This window comes from Temnothorax longispinosus, chromosome 8 (assembly GCF_030848805.1).
Source record: "Temnothorax longispinosus isolate EJ_2023e chromosome 8, Tlon_JGU_v1, whole genome shotgun sequence".
Classification (NCBI taxonomy): Eukaryota; Metazoa; Arthropoda; class Insecta; order Hymenoptera; family Formicidae; genus Temnothorax; species Temnothorax longispinosus.
Window position 1 is genome coordinate 4,958,720 of NC_092365.1, and position 23,573 is coordinate 4,982,292.

Here is a 23,573-nt window from a genome sequence, read left to right on the forward strand (position 1 = left end):
AAACCTGATAACACCCTTCTCTCTCTCTCTCTTTCCAACAAACCTCTTGCAACGGATTGAAGCCCCGCTCCAAAATCTTCTCCGACTGACTGAAAACTAAATTAACATCGTCACGTTAATGAGATAAGCGATAACCGCGGATGATGATCGAACGTTACATCCGGTTCGCTTAATTTGCAACGCGTCGCGATATTTCCGCGCGATCCAATTATTCCGGGATAATTGGATAATTCCTCAAAAGAAATTTATACATTGAATCAGCACTTTATACGACTTACGTACTTTTTATAACATCATTATTCTTTATTTTTGGATGGTTTATAATTAAACAGTGCAAGCATTAACCAATAACTTTTATCATCTTTTATTATTATCTGATATATCAAAAAATTAAAATTTTGATAGTATATCATAAGATATATATTTGCAATTATTTTTTAATCGCGCAAGCATGCCCTTGCTTTAAGCTCTTCGGATAATACCCGGTGGGTTCACAAAACGTGCGCTTCAGATCTATCCATTGTTTTAATTGATTCTGTAAGGTATAGTAATACCATTCAAATCGTACTGATTCGGCAGCATGGTTTTTAAGTCCCAATTGCCACACGTCACAAACGAGCTTTTCTTAGATTTGTCAAAGTACCCTTCCTTATGTCCATTTCTTCCAATGTAGATTACCTAAGTTTGATCTTGGTTTAACTTCTTTTTTTTCTAGTTCTAATAATTTAAAAAATTCTCGGGAACTTCTGCGGAGCAAGGCTGATTGTCCACCGTCTTTTGCTGATGATTCCGATTAATTCTATGTAGAACAGTGAAAGAAGGAGGAGAAGGTGGTAGACTCTGTGTTTCATATTATACATACGAAACATGTCCTCGCACGTGGTCTCGGAACGCTATCACGAGAAGGTACTCAAACTTTTGTGCTACTTAGCGGGAATGATTGATTATTGTTCAGTGAGTTTTTCGAAGGTATCCTAGATATTAGTATTCTACATTATATATACAGTAAGCACTAAGTAGGGATTTATTTTTGCCATCACCGAATTCTTCGCAGGTCCATTTTAAATTTGAGCGAAAATCTTGGTTTTTTCGCGCTTTTCATCTTTCCAATGACGAAATTTGTCACAACATTTTATTGACTTTTGACTAAATTTTATTTACTTTACTTTTATTATTTTAACTTACATCATGTCATTTCAATTCTTGATTATTACCTATACTTACATCATTATAAGTTCGACTATTGACTATAGCTATTTTATCAAACTGTTTTGACGTAATATCCATTCGATTGTTACTTTGTTTTATATATTTTACTAGATTATTAAAAAATTTTTAATTAATATTGATTTGCTTTATTATTGTCTTGACATCCTCTTAATTTTATTTATTTTATGTCAGGTTATTTGATTAAGATTTTTAGTATTGGCAGTGTCTTTATTCTTTTTTATTTAAGCAAGTCGAAAAGAAAAATATTTGTATTTATATTATAAAATCGTTTTTTTTTTAACTAACATCTTTTGTTTCACTCGCAAAGTGGCCGGTCAAAATGTCACAAAATGAACGTTTTAAATCAAATCGCTTATTAGTTAAATTCGTTTTTTATTTATTCAGTTTTTTAGTAACTTATTACTTGTACTTTAATTAATTGCAAACGAATTTACCGAAATTAAATTTTGTACAAAGTACGCCATATCTATTATTACAATGTCAAGATTATTGTTATGTATACCATCGGTATTTAAAAAGCAAAACTGAAATGATAGCGCGATTAGACATTGTCAAGTGGCTTAATCCTTAACTATGGACATGTATTTTTATTGCACGTTTATGGATAGAAATTCCTATTTTTACACATAAAAAAAGAAATAAAAATAATTGCTCTCCACCTTGTGAGTTTTATGTAAAAGACAAAACTTGATGCTGTATATAGTTATTATATGCTGGAAGATACAAGAAAATATAGCGATAAGTACAGATAGAGCAATTATCCTGCTATTTCTTTCTGCATAGAATCAATTTTTATTTAAAAGATAAAGTCTGATTCTATCCAAGAAAGTAGCAAAACTCCACATCCACATTTAGTTGAGAGTTAGAGCTCGCTCGCAGTTTGAAAACAACTTCCATCTACGTCCTAACGATCAATTTTTGTGAATTAACGTAATTCTGTTGAAAGAAGATGGAATTTGCGTAAGAATGCGCGCATTATAATGATTTCACGTTTTCTAGGCACATGGCAAAAATGTTGGTCGCGCCAACTCCACGGAACTGTCATCCACTGTCATTGCCATGTTCGGCAGTTTGCGCGAGGTGAGGTACTTCATCAGACTTCATGCGGTCTCATGCACCGGAAGAGGTGGGGTAGCGTATGTATTTGTTGGGAGATCCATTCATGCGCGCAGAGAGTGCGCATGAAGAGAAACGGAACGAACTTTAATCTTCTTCACACTTCAACTTCAACAACTTCTGTGCGGCTGTACATATCATGCGTGAAACGCAACCGTGGCGACTAGCGTGCACAGTAAACTTAGGAACACGCTACACGAAGTGAACAAAAGAAATTAGGGCGAGCTCGATTAGCTCCGATTAGCTGGTCGACAATTAATTCAGAATTAGCTAAAAAATTTCTAATTATACAACTCGTTGGATTCAATCTTCTTTCTCTATGTTTAATAGCAAAGAATAAATAATTCCATCCATTATAATAAAATAAAATAAAATAGTACAGATATTACGTAGCAAGTTATATATTTAATAAAGTTAATCGATTTATACTTATTTCTACCAACGTAGATTAACTTTAATCTCGGTTTAACTTCTTTTTATCTTTTCTTAGTTCTGAAAATTAGAAAAAGATAAAAAGTAGTTTAGTTAAACCGAGAAAAAAGTTAATCTACGTGGATAGAAATAAACATTAGTTATATAATTAAAATTTGGTCAAAATCATAATCAGGAACGGAGCCTTTAGGGCAACTTCGAATAAACTTAAAAAAATCCATTCTGTAATTAACAAAATAGCACAGATGTTATCTGGCAAATTAATCATCGATTAAGTTAATTAGAATTTAATCAAACTTGATTTTTAATCCGCGGATTTTATGCACAGTAAAAAATAATTTTATTATCTTTTACTCTATAATAAATCGATTCCTTTATTGTGGAAAATGTGTCCTAAAATGTGGTTTCTCAATTCCCTGATTCCCCTAATTTCTTATGTTTAATTTCTTCGTTCTTTATTCTCGTTTATATATTCGAACCCTCAGGTTGATACTCAAAGGCAACGATTATTTTTGAAACTCTTCGACATCCACCACATACTCGTCTTTTATTTTTCACAAAATGAAAAAGAATTGTTCACGCTGCCAACGATACCCGGACAAATTGTATGCGAATGTAGATAGATCCGGTTATTTCCGCGTAACGTTAAAACTAGGAGAGAAAAAGATATCTTTATTTTTCGTACGGAAGAGCTGAAGCTCTAAACAAGCACTTTCGAATGTGCAAGAAAAGTATAACGCAATCCTATTACATCTTCTAGTTTACGTAATATTTCGCGCATCTTTACAATCATTTTGAGCGAGCCAATTTATCTCTTTCGGGACCGTCTTGTTCGGCTGCGTTTTTCTGCTTTTTGGAAACAAATTCGGCGCGAAAATAAAGAACGCGACGTACGATTACAAGGTAAACGAATACAAATTTAAGCTATTTGCATAAAGATACTCCCTTCCCTTTCAGTCGAGTCAGCGAAACTGGCGATTTCGACGATTCGAAGCCGACGATTTCCAGCGTGCGACACGCTTGGCGCCGAGAGACGAGGCTTCCTAGGATCCGGTCGCAGGCAGCTATATCTTATCGGGTAAGCGGACCTCCGACCCCTGCGCAAACACAGAAAGCATCGGGAGACCTTTAACATCCGATGCGCTCCCTCGTCGTTCGGCCATTCGTCGGTCGACCAGCAACGGAAATACTTATTTAGTCGTAACGCAGTGGACGCCGCACACACTCTCTCTACTCTCTCCACTTCCATTTTCATCACCAATCAAGCCGCCGATCCACACCCCGGGTTTATCGCCCGGGTGGTTATCGCGGATATTTTCGCCGCGGGACAAAGCGCCCAGCCGCCGCGGCAACGTCAGATCTCCGTAGATACATCTCTTCAAGTGTGATTTAAGATCTCTTCGAGTTGAACTTTCAAGGATTGGAAGTGACGCGGGAAACTGCAGGAAGAGAAGAATACAGTGAACAGTGCGCGAGAAGACCGTTTATCGCGAAAGTTCCTCATCCTTCCGGAGGTGCCCCTTTGATATTGTTCGCGTATTGACAGATCCCTATCGATTCGGCGAAATAACGAGACGTATGTTTCGATAGACTCACGTCGAGGGATGAAGACCACGCGGTAGGAGCGATTTCGGAGGGTTTCGCAAATTCCGGGAGCGACAAGGGGTAGCCCCCCCCCCGGAAAACCATGACCGCCAAGGCGATACTGCTTCTTGCACTCGCGTGCGCGATAACTGCCGCGCGAGGAGGTAATTATCGTTAATTTCCGGTGTGTATATATTTATTACGGCGTCCGGTGTCTCATTAATTTCCTCGTAATCGTTATCGAACGACGGTGTACTTTGCGACGGGACGCAGCATCAGGGTTTCGCCCAGATTCATATTGTAGGAAAATGATCTCGAAGTAACTGGTTTAATTATATTATACGCGTAAAACTTGAGAGACGCGCTAAATTAACGAAAAATAAAAAATGCTATGTGAATTTATATTTGACTTAATGGTTTGGGAATATAGCGCTTATAAAAATGTATTAAAAATGTCATTCTTGAATGAACAATCCAATTTTTTAAGACTAAATATTATTATTAAATATTATTCAAATTTATTTATTATTGAAATTTATTTCTATCAAAGAATTTAAAATTTTTTAATATAATATATATTATACATTCCAGCCTTAGTATAATAATGGACGTGTTATTTTTCGAAAAAATTTATTATAAAATATATTAATATACTAATGTAATATATATATACTAATATACGCCAGATTGCCAGATGTTTCACATGTGCGTAACATTTATTTCGATTTTTTTCGTTCCCACAGAGATTGCCAAGGACCCAACGCTATGCGGCCGAACAAAGTGCAAGGGTAGGTAATATTTTCATGCAGACATAGTCCAGGCTGCCACAGTTCGACACTTAGCTATCATATTTCCATAGGCTTGAGTTACAAGAGTTTATCCCATGGCGCATCGTTGAAAGAGGAAACGAAGAACCGTTTCATTTTTCTAACGACTCACGCATTTTTTCTGTAAACCGCTAACGTGAAATTATTCTCCGTTGCATTTTTCTCTTCGTAAATGTCAATAATTTTAAAGAAAGATAATATATTTTGCACTTTAATCCGCGCAAACTGATTGTTTTACGCAAATAAACGTGTTGATAGTATCTTGCTTGCGTTGCTGCGCGCATACAAACAAATTTTCTAATATAAATAATCTATATCATGTAACAATTTATTGATTAATTTATCAAACTAATTATAATTAATTTATCAACTTAATCCGAAATGTTTCTCTTTCTTTCCTTTTATATACAAATACATATATATTTCTATTTCTTTTTTATTGCTTAAATTTGAATTAATTTCGACGAATATATCGTAGAACTTATGTCTATCGAGGTGAAGGACTCCGACATTTTATTTTTGCACACAAACGCGTAGTTGCATAGATAACAGAATACGAGGAATTGATAATGATTAAGAAAACAGATTATTGATAGACACAAAAAATATTTCGAAGCACAAACATTTTACTAACGTCAATCACAGTAAACAACAAATGTTAGCCATAACTTTATCTTCCAGAAATACATATTAATGTTCATTTCTTTATATTTTTTCTCGCATCTTTAATATAGTGTTACTAATGAAATGAATTAAATAGGAAGTATTCGCTAATGTATATTCTGAAGTAAAAAAATCACGAAATTGGAAATCACGAAGTTTGGAAAATATCGAAATGAAACTTCGCCTTTTTCTTTAATTTCTCCGTAGAAAAAATAAATTTCAAATTATGTTAGGAATCTGTTGTTGCAAAATAATATATATAAAATCGAAAATGTTTTATAATCATAAATGAACAATATTATAAACACGATGTGTCCGTCCCTTTCAGTTCCGTTGGAGAGAAAATTCAAATATCACGAAGATATCCATTACGTGTACACATATTCCGCGGATGTGAGCACGAATCTGGGCTATCACCTGCTGTCCCATCATTCGAGAAATGATTCGGCTCTGCACATCGACGCCACCCTGTCTGTGCACTTCGACAACCCCTGCGAGGGCACCCTGAGAATTCTGAACGCCAGCATCAGCCACGATCGTAGCGCGTACAACCCCGAGTTCCCGGATCGCGCCGGCTCCGAGTTCAAGGCCAACCTCGAGCGTCACGCGCTCAGGTTCACCTTCGACGACGGGCTGATCCACGAACTGTGCCCGGACCGGCGCGAGCCGGTCTGGGCGTTAAACATCAAGCGGGGCGTCCTGTCGATGCTGCAAAACAGCATGCGGCGTTTCGACGTGGACCATCGCGGCGACGAGGTGGACGTTCACGGCGCCTGCGACACCCACTACCGCTTGTACGAGGCCAAGAAGACCAGCCTGATCGTGAAGAAGAGCAAGCACTTGGCCGACTGCCGGAACGGGCCCAAGTACTTCTCTGTCGTGCAGTCGAATCCCTACAGAAGTCCGCGAAAGCAGCACCGCCAGCACGGATTGTTCAAGTCGCGCAGCGACTGCGAGATCACGATCGATCATAACATCTACGAGAGGGTGGTCTGCGAGGAGGTACGACTGCTGCAGCCGCTCTCCAACGGCGACAAAGCCGGTGCCAAAACCGAGTCTCGAACGGTCCTTCAGCTGGTTCAGGAAAGCACGAGTTCCGTCCACGGATTCGAGGAGGATGAAGACGACGATGATGACGGAAGAGACGAGGATAATTTCGTGCGACGTACACCTCGCGTCAAGAGGACCACGTTGCTGTACGATCACGCGAAGACCCTGAAGACTATGCACGGTGAGCTGCGAACCTCCAGAGACTTGCTGAAGACCATGTGCAGACTTGGAAACGCCGAAGAGTTGCAGCAGAGATTCTCCGAAGTATTCACTAATTTCGTCCATTCGGCACGCTTCTTGGATTATCCCTTGTTGTCGCAGCTATTTAGCAGAGCTAACAGCATTTGCAAAAATGGGAAGTACGTAACTGCCGTGTTTTTAGATGTAACATTTTTCTTATTAACAAAAAATTCGAAGGATTAATAATTAAAAAAATAAAATAAAAAATTGTGACAATTTTTTTTTATTTAATGCAATTTAACAACATTTCTGCTCTTCTTTTATTCAACAGGAAACATATTGTTGCGGCACTGCCACATTTAAATAGCAACGCCGCAGTAAACGTAATGAATGACCTGATAATCAAGAAATACGTTAATCAGATGACCGTCAATAATTGGATCGTCACTTTCGCTTTGTTTCCACAACCGGATCGCGACACTATCAAAGCTCTTTCAAAGCTACTGGAGTTCCAGTCTCAAATTCCCCACGTTCAGTTTATTCTCGGCTATTCGACTATCATTTATACGTATTGCAGAAATAACGACGCTGACTGCAGTAATTTGGAAGAGGTGAACGTGTTCCTGTCGCATCTTGAACAGAAAATTTCGCAAGGCTGCGAGCCCCGTTTTCATCCTTCTCCTTCGACGAAAGAAGTAAGATATTTATTAATTTATTCTCACCATTTGTAGTAAAATATAAGATGAAACATATACACGTACGTAGAAGCGTGTGAGAAATAAAAACAATTTTTAATGTACCTAATTTAATTGCAGACGCTGGAAGCTCTGAAAGCTGTCGGCAACATGGGACTCGAAACGAAGGACTTGCAAAGGGAACTGAAGAAATGCATAGACGACACTGGTGGATTCTTACCCATGGAAGTTCGCATTGCCGCCGTCGATGCTCACCGTAGGCTGCCGTCCTGCGAAGAGACTCGGGACGAATTCTTCCTCGATTATTACCGCAATACGACGTTAGACACGGAGATCCGTATAGCTTCTTACTTACAGGTGATGCGTTGCCCCGATTATAACGTTATCAAGACTATCAAGCACACTCTCAAAATAGAAGAAGTCAACCAAGGTTCGTTGCACTTTTCACAGTTAAACATTTAAATCTTTATTACAGCATTCTGCATTCAAAGATCGAGAATGATGTTCAATTCGGGTGTTTTGAAAAATTTATAGATATTTAATATGCGTATTTTTTTAAAGCAGTTTTAATTATTAAGACTCTAAAGCAATCTTGATTTATTCTCGCTTCTAGTTTTTAACGAAAAGAAATTACTTTTTTCTAATTTATATTTTTTTTCCTTATTTATTTACAGTCGGTTCTTTCGTATGGAGCCACTTGACGAATCTGTACAATTCTGCCTCGCCTACCAGAGTCGAGATCCAAAGTCTGCTGACGGATCGGGACATCGGCAACAAGTTCAACAGTGATATCAGAAAGTTCTCGCGCAGTTACGAGAGCTCCTTCTTCTCCGAAGAATATGACGTTGGCGTGAATTATCAGACGAATTTGATCTTCTCACCGAAGTCATACGTGCCGCGATCGCTCACTTTCAACGTGACCACCGATTTCCTCGGGCAGTCCGTGAATCTGTTCGAAATCACAGCGCGAATGGAGGGCCTCGAATATTACGCGGAGAATCTCTTCGGTCCGGATGGCATCTACAGTAACGAACGAATTTCGAATCATCTCCAGAATTTCCTCAGACGTTTCAGATCGGCACCGGAGAATGAGAATTATTGGGACGGTGTGAAACGATTGCCTAATATTATCGACAATAATTTCGATCATCCGAAAATAAGTCTCGGTTACAAGGTAATAGAAAAGTAAATAAAATAAAAATACATCTTAATTGTAATAATATTACGGTGTCTTGTTTATTGCGAAAGGTATTCGGGAACGAGTTGATGTTCACGATGCTGGACGGCGACAAGCAAGTGAGGGCTGCAATAGCGAATTTCAATCCCTGGCAGAGGATAAAGGAGTTTCTGGCTATGCAGGAAATTCTCTACGAAAGGGCTGGGATGTTCTTGGATTCTTCTTATGTAGTACCGATGGGGTCCGGACTGCCAATTCGTTTAGATCTCGCCGGTTCCGCGGCTTGCTACTTCAAGATCTCAAAAATGCTCAACGACGCTCGACTATCCGATAAGGAATTTCAACTCACTGCCAATATTGCTTCCAGGTTTGTACCCTTTCTGTATTAATGTGTGTATGTCATCTTTAATATTTTCGAAAATTATAAAAAATTCTAAGTTTATCTACAATTATCTATCTTAGAGTCTTCTATCTTTATTTTTTTTTTTTTACAGTATGAGTATCGATATGATGAACACAATGACGGTGGACGCTTTTTACAAATCCGCCGGGCTCAAGCTGCGAACGAACCTTTACTCCTCCGGAACTATGCAGCTTCATCTGAATATAAACAACACCCGTTTAGTGCACGTCAGTTTGGGTTTACCGAACCGCAAGATCGAAGTATTTTCGCTAGTCTCGGACGTCGCTCTCATCAAGATTAACGGTGGCGAGGTCCAGGAGAGACCGTTGGGTGTTTTGGTAGCCGATCAGAATCAGAAGAACTCGCGACACCTCGCAGTCGTGCCCAAGAATATTATTAGCAACACTACTTGCACTTGGGCCGCCTTAGACAGACTGATAGGCTTAAAGATGTGCACCGATTATCAATTTACAAACGTGACTAAGGATTCTAGTGCGCCCTATTTTGTTTTAGACGGTCTCACGCTCTTTAAGGTCTCCTTGCTCAAAGCCGATCCAACCGCCAAGAATTACGTGTTGGAATACAGTTGGAATAAGACTCAGGTATAATCAGAATCACGAATCATTTTTTATATAATACTTTCGTATAAATTATTTTCGATAATAATTGTGATAAGTAAATGACGATATTAATATATTCAATGAGAATTATAGTAAAATTGTGAAAGCGACAGATATTCTTCATAGCTTCTTTTAATTTTCTTCCAGGAGTTTAGCACGTTTAAGTTGATGTTCGACACGCCTGGCTCGCAGGTGAACAGGGAAATAAGCGCTGTTGTCACTTTTGACACAATAAATAATAACGTTACTGCTCTATTTCATTCGGCTGGTAATTCCCTAATTGCTAAAGGTTAGTGTTTTCTAAATTTATATCTAGTTTTCTCTAATAGCGACGATTGACGAAGATATTATAGTAATGTCTGTACGGTTCAGGTACATACAAACGTTCCGAAGATGAGATTTTTATAGACATCGGTTTTGACATTAATGGCACAAAGCACTTAGATGCCAGCTTGGGTTACACGAGGAAGAAGTTCAATCACGGTTATACCTATCATCCTGTAGCCCATTTAACTATCAATAGCGAACGCGTCGCTGCCATTTCAGGTATTTCGTCGCTCACAGTTGCATTTATATAATCAAGCAATTACCATTTTATACTTACAATCAGTTATAACTCTTTCGAATATTTTCTTTTAGAAAAATAATATATAACTTTTCTTTCTAATTATCTTTAAACTTTTAAAGCGTTTAAAAATCCAATTAGTTATCATAATAATATATATAATAATGTATTATGATTATATTATAAAAGAACTAAAAAAAGTTGAGAGATGGAATACTAAAAAAGTTAAAATTGCCAGGTGTTATTAGAAACGCACAGAAGAACAACGTCTCTCAGTTCGATATAGACCTGACCTTCCAAACGAAGCGAGTCTGGAGCAAATTGGTCGGCTACATTGTCCGGCGGAATATCAGTCTGGCCGGCGATTTTCAGCTTGACTATCAGTTGCAACGTATGCCGAGGAAAGAGACCCTCCACTTGGAGGTTTCGCTGTCCAATCGCTCGTCGAAGACGCTAACGTACAAGGCCGCCGAAATGAAATTGCACTCCACCGCCTATCCGCAACTCAACGTTGTAATAAGCGCCTGGTACCAGCAAGCTCTCGGCCACTTGGAGCTCCACGCCGAGATAAACTCCAATCCGCATCTTAAGGACGACCGGCACAAGCTAACGGCGCAACTCATTATCTCCTACTCGAAGATGTACTTTCAGAATCAAGGCACGAAAGTGACCGCGTTGATAGCCGTTACCAAACCTATTCAGAACTTGGATCTCAAGATGGGAGTCAATCACTACGTCCTTGGCGCCGAATCGAAGACTAGTTTTCTCATAGGATACGCGCCAGGTAACATGCAAAATTCACAATTGTTCATATTTGTAAATGAAATTTATTTGGCTATAGAAAAAATCTAGAAATTCTGTGTTTAATCCTGTTTTACAGGCAAGGAGATCAGTTTGATCGTTAACATCATCATGCCGCGCGGTTTGTTATTCTCTATGGAAGGTCACACGAATTTGACGATCCCGAACTTCAATTCGATGCTGATCGACGCGCGTATCAACGAGCGTTCGCAGAACGAGTACGACCTGGAGTTCTCTGGAACGTGGTTCAGCGGTCACAACATGACCGCGCGCGGCGCTTATTCCGACCGATCGTCGGCCGTCATCGTCAATCATCACCTGAAAATGATCTTAAAATCGCCGAGCTTTATCAGTCCGATTCTGCTCAATTGCCAGTTGTATCAGAATCACAGCGACCTTAAAGTCGGCCTGTACGTCGAGCAGCTGGACTACGACAAGTACGCCTTTGTGCTGAATCACACGGTGGTGTCGGCGACCAGCCTGATGTCTTACGTGGAAGCGAGATACCACGGCAACGTGTACTCGGCGATGACGAACGTCGACACCACGCGAGAGATTCGCGTGGAGCTACACCTGGACAAATGGCGGGACGTGCATCTGACCCTGAGCGGTTACAACGAAGAGGACCGGAAAGAGCTTGCGGCGGAAATCAAGTGGGACGCTAATAGAGATCCCGCCTTGAAGCTGGGGACAATGGTGCATTTAAATAGGGTGTATCTGATGAACGCGACTTCTCCCGGGATCAAACGGAGCGCGATGGTAATGCTGACTTATCCGGGTCGATTAGTTACCGGCTCTTGTGACTTGATCGCACGTAGTCCACACAATTACCTGGTGGATATTATTCTGGACTGGGGTCCGGAGAGCGTGATCAAGGCGTCAATCGGCACGGACTATGCCGTGCGACCGGAAATAACTACTGTCAAATTGGAATCGCAGCTGTTAACGCCTTTTGAAAATTGGAAGAAGACTGCCTTGAACGCGAAGTAAGCACGCATCCGGTATATGAATTATTTATGCATGCGTCAATAGAATATTTAAAACGCTGTTACATTAAAAATAATTAAAAATGTAACAAAGTTAATTATAATGATAAAATTATTAATTCTAATAAGATGTTATCAAAAGTATATTTCGATTCTATTTTTGCTCTCTTTGCAGATACTTGCAACTGCCAGACAAGATTCTAGCTAGCAGCAGCGTTCACTGGAAGGACTCCCAGCATATGATGGCGGAGTTCTACGCTAGTGTGAGCGAGGTCAAGGATCTGAAAGAGTGGACAGCGAACTGTGGCTTGATCAGCACCGTGCATTCCAACTCATGGGTGACTGTGAATGTCACACACAAGGTACTACGCTCGCAAACGGCGGACACACACATGCTGATCAAGTACAACCCCGACAAGACGATCGATGCGCGCAGTGTTTGGCACCTGGACAAGCAATCGGACGACGTGTTCAACTTGACCGGCAATTTGCATTTGCATTCGCCTCTGATGAACTATCGGAAGAGCGAGCTCAAGTGCCAGCTGCGTCTCATGACCAGCTGGAAGTTCTACGGCGCGGCCAATCTTGACCTGGATAAACGCAAATACACCGGTCAACTAATCGGCAATCTCGTACACTGGAAAGAGTCCAAGGTGGAGTTCAACGTTACCACGCCACTGGAGAAGTTCGCCTTTGTTCGTGGCAGGTTCGGTCTGTCGGAGAGCAACCATCATGTCGTGGCGGAAGTTGTCACCCCGAACGGTCCTCTGGGCGTTGAGGGATTGTGCCAAGTCTTTACCGCCACTTATGATTTCAACGTCAAGCTCATGCTGGCAACGCCCCTCGAGGTGTTACAGAAGGCGTTGATGGTGGTCAAGCTGAATAGACGCGAGGCCGACTTCAGAGTCGGTTATAACAACATCACAGCGGGCTTCCTCGGCACTTGGCACTATAACAACATCACCGATTTTGATTATAGCTACATAGTGTTCACGCCTCTCGAGGGTCTGCAAGAGTGCGGCGTGATTACAAAGTTGATCGTGACGTATACAGAACTCGAGCAAATGTTGAACGTAGACACGGAATTCTCAGTGAGACTGGCAGATACCAAATTCGGCGTCAAGGCTATGGGTGGACCGAAACCACCACCCGTTAAAATTCCGCTGAAACCGGGGATTAGAAGTTTCACGATGAACGATTCTGAGTCGGAGGAAGAAGAGGAAGAAGAGGAGGAAGAGGATGAGGATGCTCTCTATTGGCGAGGGGAATTGCAGGTAATTGTAATTCAAATAACTAAACGATGATTCCAAAAACTTTATTATAAAAATATGATTTTAAGGATTTAAAATTTAAATTAGAGAATTATATAAAATTTAAATTATATAATTAAATTATAAAGTTTAAATATACTATTAATTAAAATTTTGAATATTAATGTATAATTACGAGAGAAATTAACATAAATTAATTAAAAATTATTGTAGAAGAATATTGTAATATTTATTTTCTTAAAATATAAATATAATTATTATTTTTTAATGTTATATAATTAATAATTATTAAATGTAACGTAAATATTTATTTATTTGTAGATCTGGCTTGCAATAATCCCGAATATATTGGCAGAGCTGGATATCGATACTGAAGGTTATACCTATAAAATATTAGGTCAAGTACAATTGCCACCCGAAAAAATCGTCATAGACGACAGCTTTACCATGGAAGATGTTTTTCATATAAAGAATGATCTACATATTGATATATCGTTCGGCAAAATTAGAGAAATAACATCATTATACGCATTTATCATCGATATGGAGAATCTCTCCTACCTCATGGACATGGACATAAATATCAGAAAAAAAGATACTACGTGGCTCGAGGTAATATTTTTAATTTGACGCATTATTTTATATTCTTATAACTGACAATATACTATCGAAATGAAAATCTGTTAAGTAAGCACATAAAATTTTACACAGACTGGATTTCACGGCAATTATACATATCGAGTCATTAAGAATGGAAAGGCGCATTTGGTAAAATTCGACATAAAGACACCTTTAGAATTTCTCAAAACCTTCCGTGTTAACGCAACCTACGACATCGAGGGCCTTCTTCACAAAAGTACACTTGCGATTCGTGGAGACAAATTGATCTTGGATGTACTTGGAAGTGCAAGAGTGAGTTTGCACAATTTTTTAAATTTATAAAAATAAATATTTGCATAAAAAAACTGTCAAAATAAAAAATTTTGATTTCTTTGTGTAGTTAGAGCACGCTTTGCTAGATATGATGCTTTCGGGTGCGATCGATTCGCCCGTTATAAAAATACCGCAAACATCAATTGCTGTAAAAAAGGATTTCACCGGAGATAGGAAGGAAGTTAAGTTCAACGCAAGGATGAAAGAGCCAGTATCAAAACATGTAAGGCATTGATATTTATTTGTAATCTGTATCTGATCAAAGTACAAGTATAATAATTATTTTTCATCAATTTTGTGGTTGATTTGATTTTTATATTGATTAAATTAGTATTAATTAAATAGATTTAAATCCAAGCCGCTATCTTTCTAGATATCTTTTGAGTCCGCCTGGCAAGTAGAACATGAGTATCATCTCGTGAAAGCTTCCGCAAAGCTGGAAAGCTGGATAAGAGCTTTAAAATCATTGGAGACTGACATCCTCTACAGCAACGCGATTCACGTAAACAATACCGCCAAGTTAAACGTGCACGTAACGCATCTCGGCAATCAAAAGTATCAGCTGATTGGAAATTTAAACAACGACAAGATCAGCGCCGATTTATACACGCCGCTGTCGCAAAGACCCCATTTCCAGTTCCACGGTGACTTGAGACAGATCAACGAATCGTTGTACGACATCAGGGGAGAGCTGAAGAACGAACTGCAAGCGAAATCTTACGACGTCAGCTCTGTCATCCTTCTGCATGAAACTCTCTCTTCGATAGATGTAAAAGCCGAGCCGAAGAGCGCGAACACCGAGCCACTCGTTTTGCGGCTGAGAAGAAAGAAATTCAGTCTCTTACTGGATGTCGATGGCGGATCATTCAATAGTTCCCTCGACGCAAACGTGCTCAACAATCTGAATTGGGACGTGAGAGCCCGCACGGATATACAAGAGGCTGGTAAAGTGAATACTTTTCAGCTGAGTACCTTTATGAACGTGCAAGTGAACGGCAATACCACTCTATATATTCACACTGAGACACCCTGGAACGACAGCAGGATCCTGACGGTGAAAGGCAACTTGATGCTGACCAACACAAGCGGTGACGTCCGGCTGGACCATCGACTAAACGACGATCGATGTCACGCAACCACGAGATGGAAATTGAACTACATGGAGGACATGTTCGTGAAATTAATCACGGGATACGACACCACGGACCTGGGCAAGAAGGAGCTGTCCACTCACGTGTTCTTCAAGAACCCCGGCCGATTGTACAGGAACATCGACGTGGGTTTCGATCTGGACATCGATCGAAAGGCGTGGGAGTTTGAGACCAACGCGACCATTGGTTTCCGCAATCACCAGAACATTGACGCGGTGTTTGTCGTAAAGCTGCCACCCCCGAACAATGACGATCATCGATTTCTGATCAGCTATCACACTAACAAGCAGAATCAGGATATTTCTTACGTGGTGGGCTACAACGCCGTTCGAGCGAAGAGCAATTACGCTTCGGACGGATCGGTTTGTATTTCTTTAATATTAATAAGCAATGAAATTAATACGCGATAGTACGAACTTGAATAAGTTGAATGTAAAATTTCAGATTCGAATGGCTACGCGCGACATTAACGGACACTTCCGGCTATCTTGGGGATTGTTGCCCATGCAATCCCTCAACAATCTCTTTAACATCACCTTTGACAAGAAGGAAATCGAGCTCAAATATTCTCTATACACGCCTTTGTTTATCGAAGAGGAAACGGTGGTGCTTCTCTGCAATTACGACGCTAATTCCAATGAGACGAATTTAATTAACGCCGATCTTTTTTATCCTTCAAGACGGCAGGTTGGAACTGCAAGAATATCTTACCAAAGTCTGAATAACGTTAACGGAACCGTTAACGCGACGATATCTATGCAGCAGTTGGCATACGTTGGCTGCAATTTTGTTATACTTACCACTCTGTAAGTGAATTTGCTACATGATAAGAGAAATTACAGAGAAAAGCATTAATTTTTTTCGCATAATGTTTTAAAAATCAAAACTTTAATATTAATTATCAATTCTTTCAAGAATTTTATTTATCAAATGTGTGATATTCTAAAAAAATATTTGTATAATCTTTTAAGGGTATTTTTTTACTTTCTTAATTTATCTAAATTATTTCTTTTCCTATGCACAGAAAACAGAATAAGAGATTCGTCGAGTTCTTCTGGCCTAACAACACGGCTCTGCTGAATTCCGATTACAATTACCATAGCGAGCGATTGGATTCGAATCTGGACGGCATTTTACACATAGAAGTCCCTCTGAACGCTCGTCACGTCGGTATTCTGAACTACGGCTACAAGAAACGTCCGCAAGTCACCACTGGCCATTCGACCTTGACGTATAACGACCAGAAGATGTTTCACGCTCAATATAATTCAAAGAGCGAGTCCCGGGCCGGTTTCGACAAGGACCGCATTCAGATCACGGTGGAGAACATTTATAAGCCCATAGGCGTTGTCTACGTGAATCAGTACGAGTACAGTGGTGGAAACGAGGGTACCAACTATCCCACTGTCGAGTTCAAACAGGTGAACGTCTACCGACTGGACAACAGCTCGGCGTTCAACATCGCCGGCGAGTCCAGAATCCGGACTACCCACACCGGCCAGAACATTCATCTGAAGGCGATGCACTTAAACAAGACGATCCAGTTGAAGACAGACTATGAGGTTCTGTCCGGCGAGTTTGACCAGAACACCTGGCTGAGCCTGGCTGAGGACGCCTGGGTGTCCTACCACGTGAACATCCTGAACAAGACTACCGAAGATGTGGACAATCAGTTCCTTATCCTCAGTTTCTCCTATCCACGACGAAACTTCACCCTGGGTGGCTCCTACAGGATCACCACCGACGAGGTGAACTCCGAGGCTAATTTACAATGGGAACGCGACGACGAGAAGTCGAGGAACGTTGGTGCGGCTTTTGATTGGCTGAACATCACCGACACGTCGATGGAGAGTCAACAGCAAGCCGTGTTGAGTTTTCATCATCCAACCTTCGAGAAGAATGTTACGATGAAGGGTGTATTAATGAGAAGAGACCACAGGGATCTGTTAAACGTTGTTTTTACTACGGATTATTCCAACAATGAGGACAAATTGTTAACGTTGTCCGCATTGCTGAGGGACGAAAGCGACGAATCGAACAGAAAGTATATCTACAAAATAGCCGGCAAACATATCACCACTAAATTGGACCTTGACGTCGAAGGATTCGTTCATAGACGAGAATACATGCTGGTCGAGACGGTGAACCATGCTCGGTACACGCGCGGTTACATGCCGGGTGAAACTGGGGAATTCATCGGTCGGATTGACCGGAGATCGAGGGAAATAATCTACCGAAGAGTGAACAATGACGAGGTCAAATATTTTGCGATCGGCTATTATCCTACGCCTTCTCAGTACATTGTAAATGGTAGCGTTATTAATACACCGGAACTTAACGCCACCGGCAAGTTCTTCTTGGATCCGGATGAGAAACTCATATGGATGATGATGAATTACACACCCGGTAAATATTACAAGACAGAAACTTTTAATTAACGTTAAAAGTTGGTAAGACCAAAATAAATATTAAAAATATTGAAAAATTAGAAATTTTTAAATGTGTTTTAAATATGTGTCTTTTGTGTTTTATTCGATTTTACAAATTTTAAAAAGCTTCTAAACTAGAATAAATTTTATTGATCTTTTTATTGCTTCTGTTTTTCATGTGAGTTATTATTATAGAAATAAAATTGAAAGAATTTCGTCTTCGACTTTTCTTCGATCTTTTCTCACTTGATTTATCTATTTTCAATATTTTTCATTTTGTAGATGCGACAGTGAGCTTAAGAATGCACGGCAACATTCCGGATGCTCGAAACGCCATGTTTAATATTTATAGAACCTATGATGATGACTTAACAATTTCGGACGTTTCTTTCTACTTGAAGCTAAACCACTCGAGGCTCGTTACTTCAACTTTGCGATGGCGGCCCGAACTTAAGAGTGATATTATTGTAAGATAATTTATTGAAGATATTCGTTCAACCCGTTGAGGTCACATGGGGTCCAGTGGACCCCAGGTTTTTTTTTTTTTTTTTTTTTTTTAAAAGTATACTTTTTTGAGAGTAAAACGCAAAAAGTTTTTTTGCTCTATCTCAAAAAATTTTGATGAATATTTTTGTGAAAAGAGTCAAATTTCTCGAAAAAAATTTTTTTTCTCGCGTTTTTTCAACATAAGAAATTGAAAGAATTATTGGATTATAAAGAGGAAGTCATAAACTAAATTCCAGTTCAAGGTTTGAGTCGATACATCAAAAAGAACGCCAATGGCAACTGTTGTGGAGTCAATATTCATCAAAATTTTTTGAGATAGAGCAAAAAAACTTCCTGCGTTTTACTCTCAAAATAGTATACTAAAAAAAAAAAAAGCCTGGGGTCCATTGGACCCCACCATGTGACCTCTACGTTACTTTTAGGAGGTGTGACCTCAACGGGTTAATGTAATTTCGAAGTAATTAACAGTAATTATCTCACGACTGTTGTTAGACCACTATAAAAGCAACCTTCAACGAAATGTGCGAAAGCGTGGACAATGATATTGATTATTGGAAGCAATATATCAAGAGCGAAGTAAGAGCTACCATCATGGATGTGTGGGAGGACGCTCAGGAAGAAGTATCAGGATTCGTTGAAGATTGGAAGTAAGTACTAAAAATCTGTATTTAATACTTCTAATATTGTCAGATACGTTACAAAAAATATTAAGAGAAACAGATGATATAAATAATATACACTGTTAAATATGAAATTTAAACCAATATTTTGAGTTGAAAAATAATATTTTGTTATTTTTAACCACCATGTGTGTCAAAATTTATTATTTTAACACAGAACAGTATTATTTTAACTGTATTAGTTTAAATTAACATTGTTTTAGTTAAATTAACGACACATTGAGTAGGAGCAGTGGCGACTTATAGAAATGATTAAAAATGACTCAAATTGAGTATACTTTGACACTATGAATTTAACAGTGTAATTTGTGTATAATGCATAATAGAAAAAAACGTTAAAATAATTATGTACATTATTAAACATTATGTGTAAAAATTTAGGTACACAACCTATATAATTTTCTTTTTCTCCATTCTTTTCAGTGATTTGAAAATTCTTGAGCGCGACTTTGAAGATCTCAAAGTATATTTGAACGATTCTTATAACGCAAATGATTTTTACATCAAAGACATCGTCGGTTTCGGTATATATGTTATTGACGAATTATCTCTGCGAAGTCACATTGAGTCCCTTCCTAACATCCTGAATGAAATCTGGGAGATAATGGGCGACTCCGGGGAAGCTTTGCGAAATTCGTTGCTTTGGTTGATCGATACCATCAAGAACGCCTACCATAAAATGTCCGAGATTATGACCGCTGTACTGAGAGGCGACTCCTTGTCGCAAGTAGCGAATATAATCGAGAAGCTGATCGAGAAGTACGACAGATTTATCAGGAACCTGCATGTGTCCTTCATCAAGTACATTGAGAATCTCTGGGTTACGATCTTCTCGTCCATCTCAGAGCAATGGTATCGCTTCCTGAAGTTAATGGAACCTCTGTTCATTCGCTTCGTCCATTACGTCGAGACGCTCGTGTGGAAGGCGAGCAAGGAGATGCTGGACTTTTTGTACGACCGGAAGAAAGAAATCATCACGTCGCCGTACTTTGATCGCTTCACTAACTTCACCCACGACATCGACAAGGTCTACCGCGACATCAAGGCGAATGATATAGTGACCAACATGCACAAATACTCGGGTTTGATGATAGAGTTCGTGAAGGAGCGCTACTTCGCCTTCGTGCCGTTCGGCAAGGAGCTCAAGGACGTCGTGGACGAGATCGTGTCGGAGCTGAAGGAACTCCGAAAATTGCCGTCGGTCAACTACGCCGTGGACAAGCTCGAGCAGCTGTACGACAGAATTAACTATTTCTGCGAGTACTTCGAAGTCAGGCTCAAGGTAGAGGGTTTCATCCGGCTGGTGCATTCCAAGATGATGGACATCAGTCAGACGGCGCTGCAGGCCGAGAGCCGTTACAGAGAAGCCAAGACCATGTTCATCTTCGATCCTAACGAGGGTCTGATGTGCCTGGAGCAGAAACTGCCCATGTCCTGGCATGCTTTCAATCAAACGCCCGAATTCCACGAGATACCGGAGATCAGAGCGATCTCGGACATCAGAACGTACTTTGTCACCTCGAACACTACCTTCTGGAGCCTTTATTATCAGTACAAGCCATACTCGGAGCTGTCAAACTGGTTACCGCCATTCAAAGGTTCGTCTCGCAGTCACAAAAATTTAACAATATTTAATTTAGTCCAATAGACTTCGAATTTTGACCGAATAGATAATAAACTACGATTAACAAACAATTCGTATTGTTTCAGCGCAAGCCATGATTATCGGCTCCCAGCATTATATTACTTTTGACGGACGTTACTTTGACTTCACCGGAAATTGTACCTATTTATTGGCGAAGGATTTCGTGCGCGACACTTTCGCAGTTTTGGTGAAATATGATCAACAAGCGGAGGAAATCACCCACAAGATCATAGTCCTAATCGGAAGCAACGCTATCGAGTTGGACCTCTTCAATGATGTCAGTAGAATTTATTATTGCACAATAAAAATTAAATTAAAATTTCACTAGTACTTTGTGACTAGTAAAAATTTATGCTTACAAAAATACAAAAGATAAAAAATCCATAAAGTCTGTCATTATATTTTAATAGCAAAATCAATTATTAACAGTAGTTACATTAAATGCTATGCGTTATCCAGACAATGAAGCTGATTTCTCAGAAATCAACGGACATTACGAGCAACCTGCAGCTGCCGATCGAGTTGGACAATGACACGTATGTTTACCAAGTGGAGAACGTGGTGATGGTCGAGCGCAAGCACAACCAGTTTCGACTGGAGTGTAATCTCAAGTTCAACCTATGCACTTTGGAATTATCAGGCTGGTATTACGGGAAGACGGCTGGTCTCCTCGGCACGATGAGCAATGAACAGTTTGACGACATCCTAGGCTCTAACAAGTTGTTCCTAAAGGACACCGGCAGCTTCGCTCATAGCTGGTCGATCGGCGAGAATTGCGCCGATTCGACAAATAACGCCGGTAAGGTTCAACAGCAGGACGACATGGTGGCCACGTTCTGCGACGAGCTGTTCGTGAACAAGAGCTCGGAGTTCGGCGTCTGTTTCGGCGTGATCGACCCAGCCGAGTACGCTGAGATGTGTTTGAACAGTCTCACCGAGGCCGAGGTGTGCACGGTGGCGGTGTCGTACATGCAGATGTGTCTGTTCCGCGACACTTATCTGCGAATACCCGACCGGTGCACCACGTGCACCATGATGGACGGCAGCCAGGTGGCCGAGGGTCGTTTCAAGCGGCTGGAGGGCGACAGGGTGCCGCGGTCGGCCGACGTGGTGTTCATCGTCGAGGCGAAGAGCTGTAATCGCGACATAAAGATGAACAGTAGCATGGAGCTGCTGATCACGCAGCTCAGTAAGGAGTTGAACGACCAAGATCTCACGGGCAACAGATGGTCCTTGGTAGTGTTCGGTGGTGATGGAGTGCACGACAAACCCAGGAGCATCATCCTCGATGGGCAGATTTTCACGAAGAACGTGGCGCGTTTTATCGATTATTTCGACCACGTGCCGATCGGCAGCGGCAGTCAGGACATCTTCGCCGCGATCGGCTTCGCCTCGCGGCTCGTTTTCAGGGCTGGCGTGTCAAAGTCCTTTATACTGATGCCGTGCTCGCATTGCGAACCGGAAAACCAAACGGTAATCCTGATTCTTAAGTTTTATAAACTTTAAATAATAAATTCTTGAATTCTTGTCCAATTAATTTTTTCACCTCAGCTGGAGTACTCCGTCTTGCATCAAGTACTACTGGAGCACGACATCACTCTGCACATATTGATGGACGGCGACTTCGAGTTCGAGAAGGAGAAGATCAGCAAGATTTTCTACGGTTTAGACGCGGCCAAGTCGTACACGAAGAAAGATTCCCGCGTTCTAGTCGGCGACGTGGATCTAAGGAGGCAGGTCAAGCTCGCCAAGACCGTGCTGGGCTACTGCACGCCGCTATCCTTGGAGACGAACGGCACGATATTCAGCGGGGACAAGTTGCGTCTCGAGAAGTCGGCCTCGATCAAGAAGTTCGCGAGCGTCTTCTCGAAGAGGATCGCCCTCACAGCCGAGCCGACTAAGTGTCAGTTCTGCGAGTGCACCGCCGATAATAACGGCGTCACGCAGATGGAATGCATGCCGTGTATATACCCGACGCCTGTGCACGTGGATTACGTGAGCGTATGTACCGTATGATATCAGAAGCACCAAACAAAAAATGTTTAAAAAAAATCTAAAAAATATCCTCGCGATATCATGCAGGTATTTGTCATTGTCTGCAGTATGTCTAATTGAACGTTCCTTTACTGTATTGCAGGAGACCTTTAATTTCAACGAGTCGCTGTCGATGATGCCGCCGTTGGACGACGCAGATTACGGCCAAATCGATATAGAGGACGACTGAAATATAATTAAGGAAATGCCGTAGCTAGATAATACTAGATGCTAGATAATTCGCTGGTATTAGCCGTATTTATTTATAATAAACCTTTTAATATAGGTAATATACCTACCTCCCTTTCCAATTCAAGATTTGTCTTGCAATAAATTGGGACATTGAACCTGACTCGCATTAAAAATATCCATTAAAAGCGTATAAAAAATATGAGCTTGCACAGATCTGCGTGCATTATCTTTAAATGATAATTGAGAAAGTCTGATATCAAATAGATCCTATAATTCACATTCTACGATCGCAATTCTTTTACATATCACAAATTACAAGATATATCCGTGGCATATGGCAAGTCGCATATTTTAATATATAAAATATATCAAAATAAAGCGTATGCTATAAAATGAAATATA

The 23,573-nt window shown here is 40.3% G+C and overlaps 1 protein-coding gene across 2 annotated transcripts; it reads left to right on the forward strand.

Moving 5' to 3' along the window:
- The first annotated feature begins 3,935 nt into the window (after positions 1–3,935).
- Positions 3,936–23,331, forward strand: Apoltp (Apolipoprotein lipid transfer particle). 2 transcript variants are annotated; one of them, XM_071786240.1, is made up of 27 exons: positions 3,936–4,292; positions 4,369–4,526; positions 5,106–5,150; positions 6,181–7,261; positions 7,414–7,777; positions 7,898–8,207; positions 8,452–8,951; positions 9,026–9,321; positions 9,449–9,959; positions 10,125–10,266; positions 10,350–10,523; positions 10,781–11,326; positions 11,423–12,329; positions 12,505–13,603; positions 13,922–14,212; positions 14,312–14,512; positions 14,601–14,756; positions 14,907–16,046; positions 16,129–16,490; positions 16,709–18,090; positions 18,396–18,580; positions 19,113–19,267; positions 19,724–20,898; positions 21,011–21,222; positions 21,405–22,418; positions 22,497–22,946; positions 23,083–23,331. In XM_071786240.1, exons 2-27 carry the CDS (start codon positions 4,466–4,468, stop codon positions 23,167–23,169), a joined length of 12,846 nt encoding a protein of 4,281 aa, XP_071642341.1. In that variant the 5' UTR covers positions 3,936–4,292; positions 4,369–4,465; the 3' UTR covers positions 23,170–23,331. The 2 variants fall into 2 exon arrangements, with proteins under 2 accessions (XP_071642341.1, XP_071642339.1); XM_071786238.1 differs by having other exon boundaries at positions 3,936–4,526.
- Positions 23,332–23,573: the final 242 nt, after the last annotated feature.

Bases quoted from the DNA above. Each gene is read 5' to 3' on its own strand.
- Apoltp (XM_071786238.1), top strand. From the start codon at position 4,466: ATGACCGCCAAGGCGATACTGCTTCTTGCACTCGCGTGCGCGATAACT. The intron at 4,527-5,105 runs GTAATTATCGTT...TCGTTCCCACAG, and splicing joins GATAACTGCCGCGCGAGGAG to AGATTGCCAAGGACCCAACG. The intron at 9,322-9,448 runs GTTTGTACCCTT...TTTTTTTTACAG, and splicing joins ACTGCCAATATTGCTTCCAG to TATGAGTATCGATATGATGA.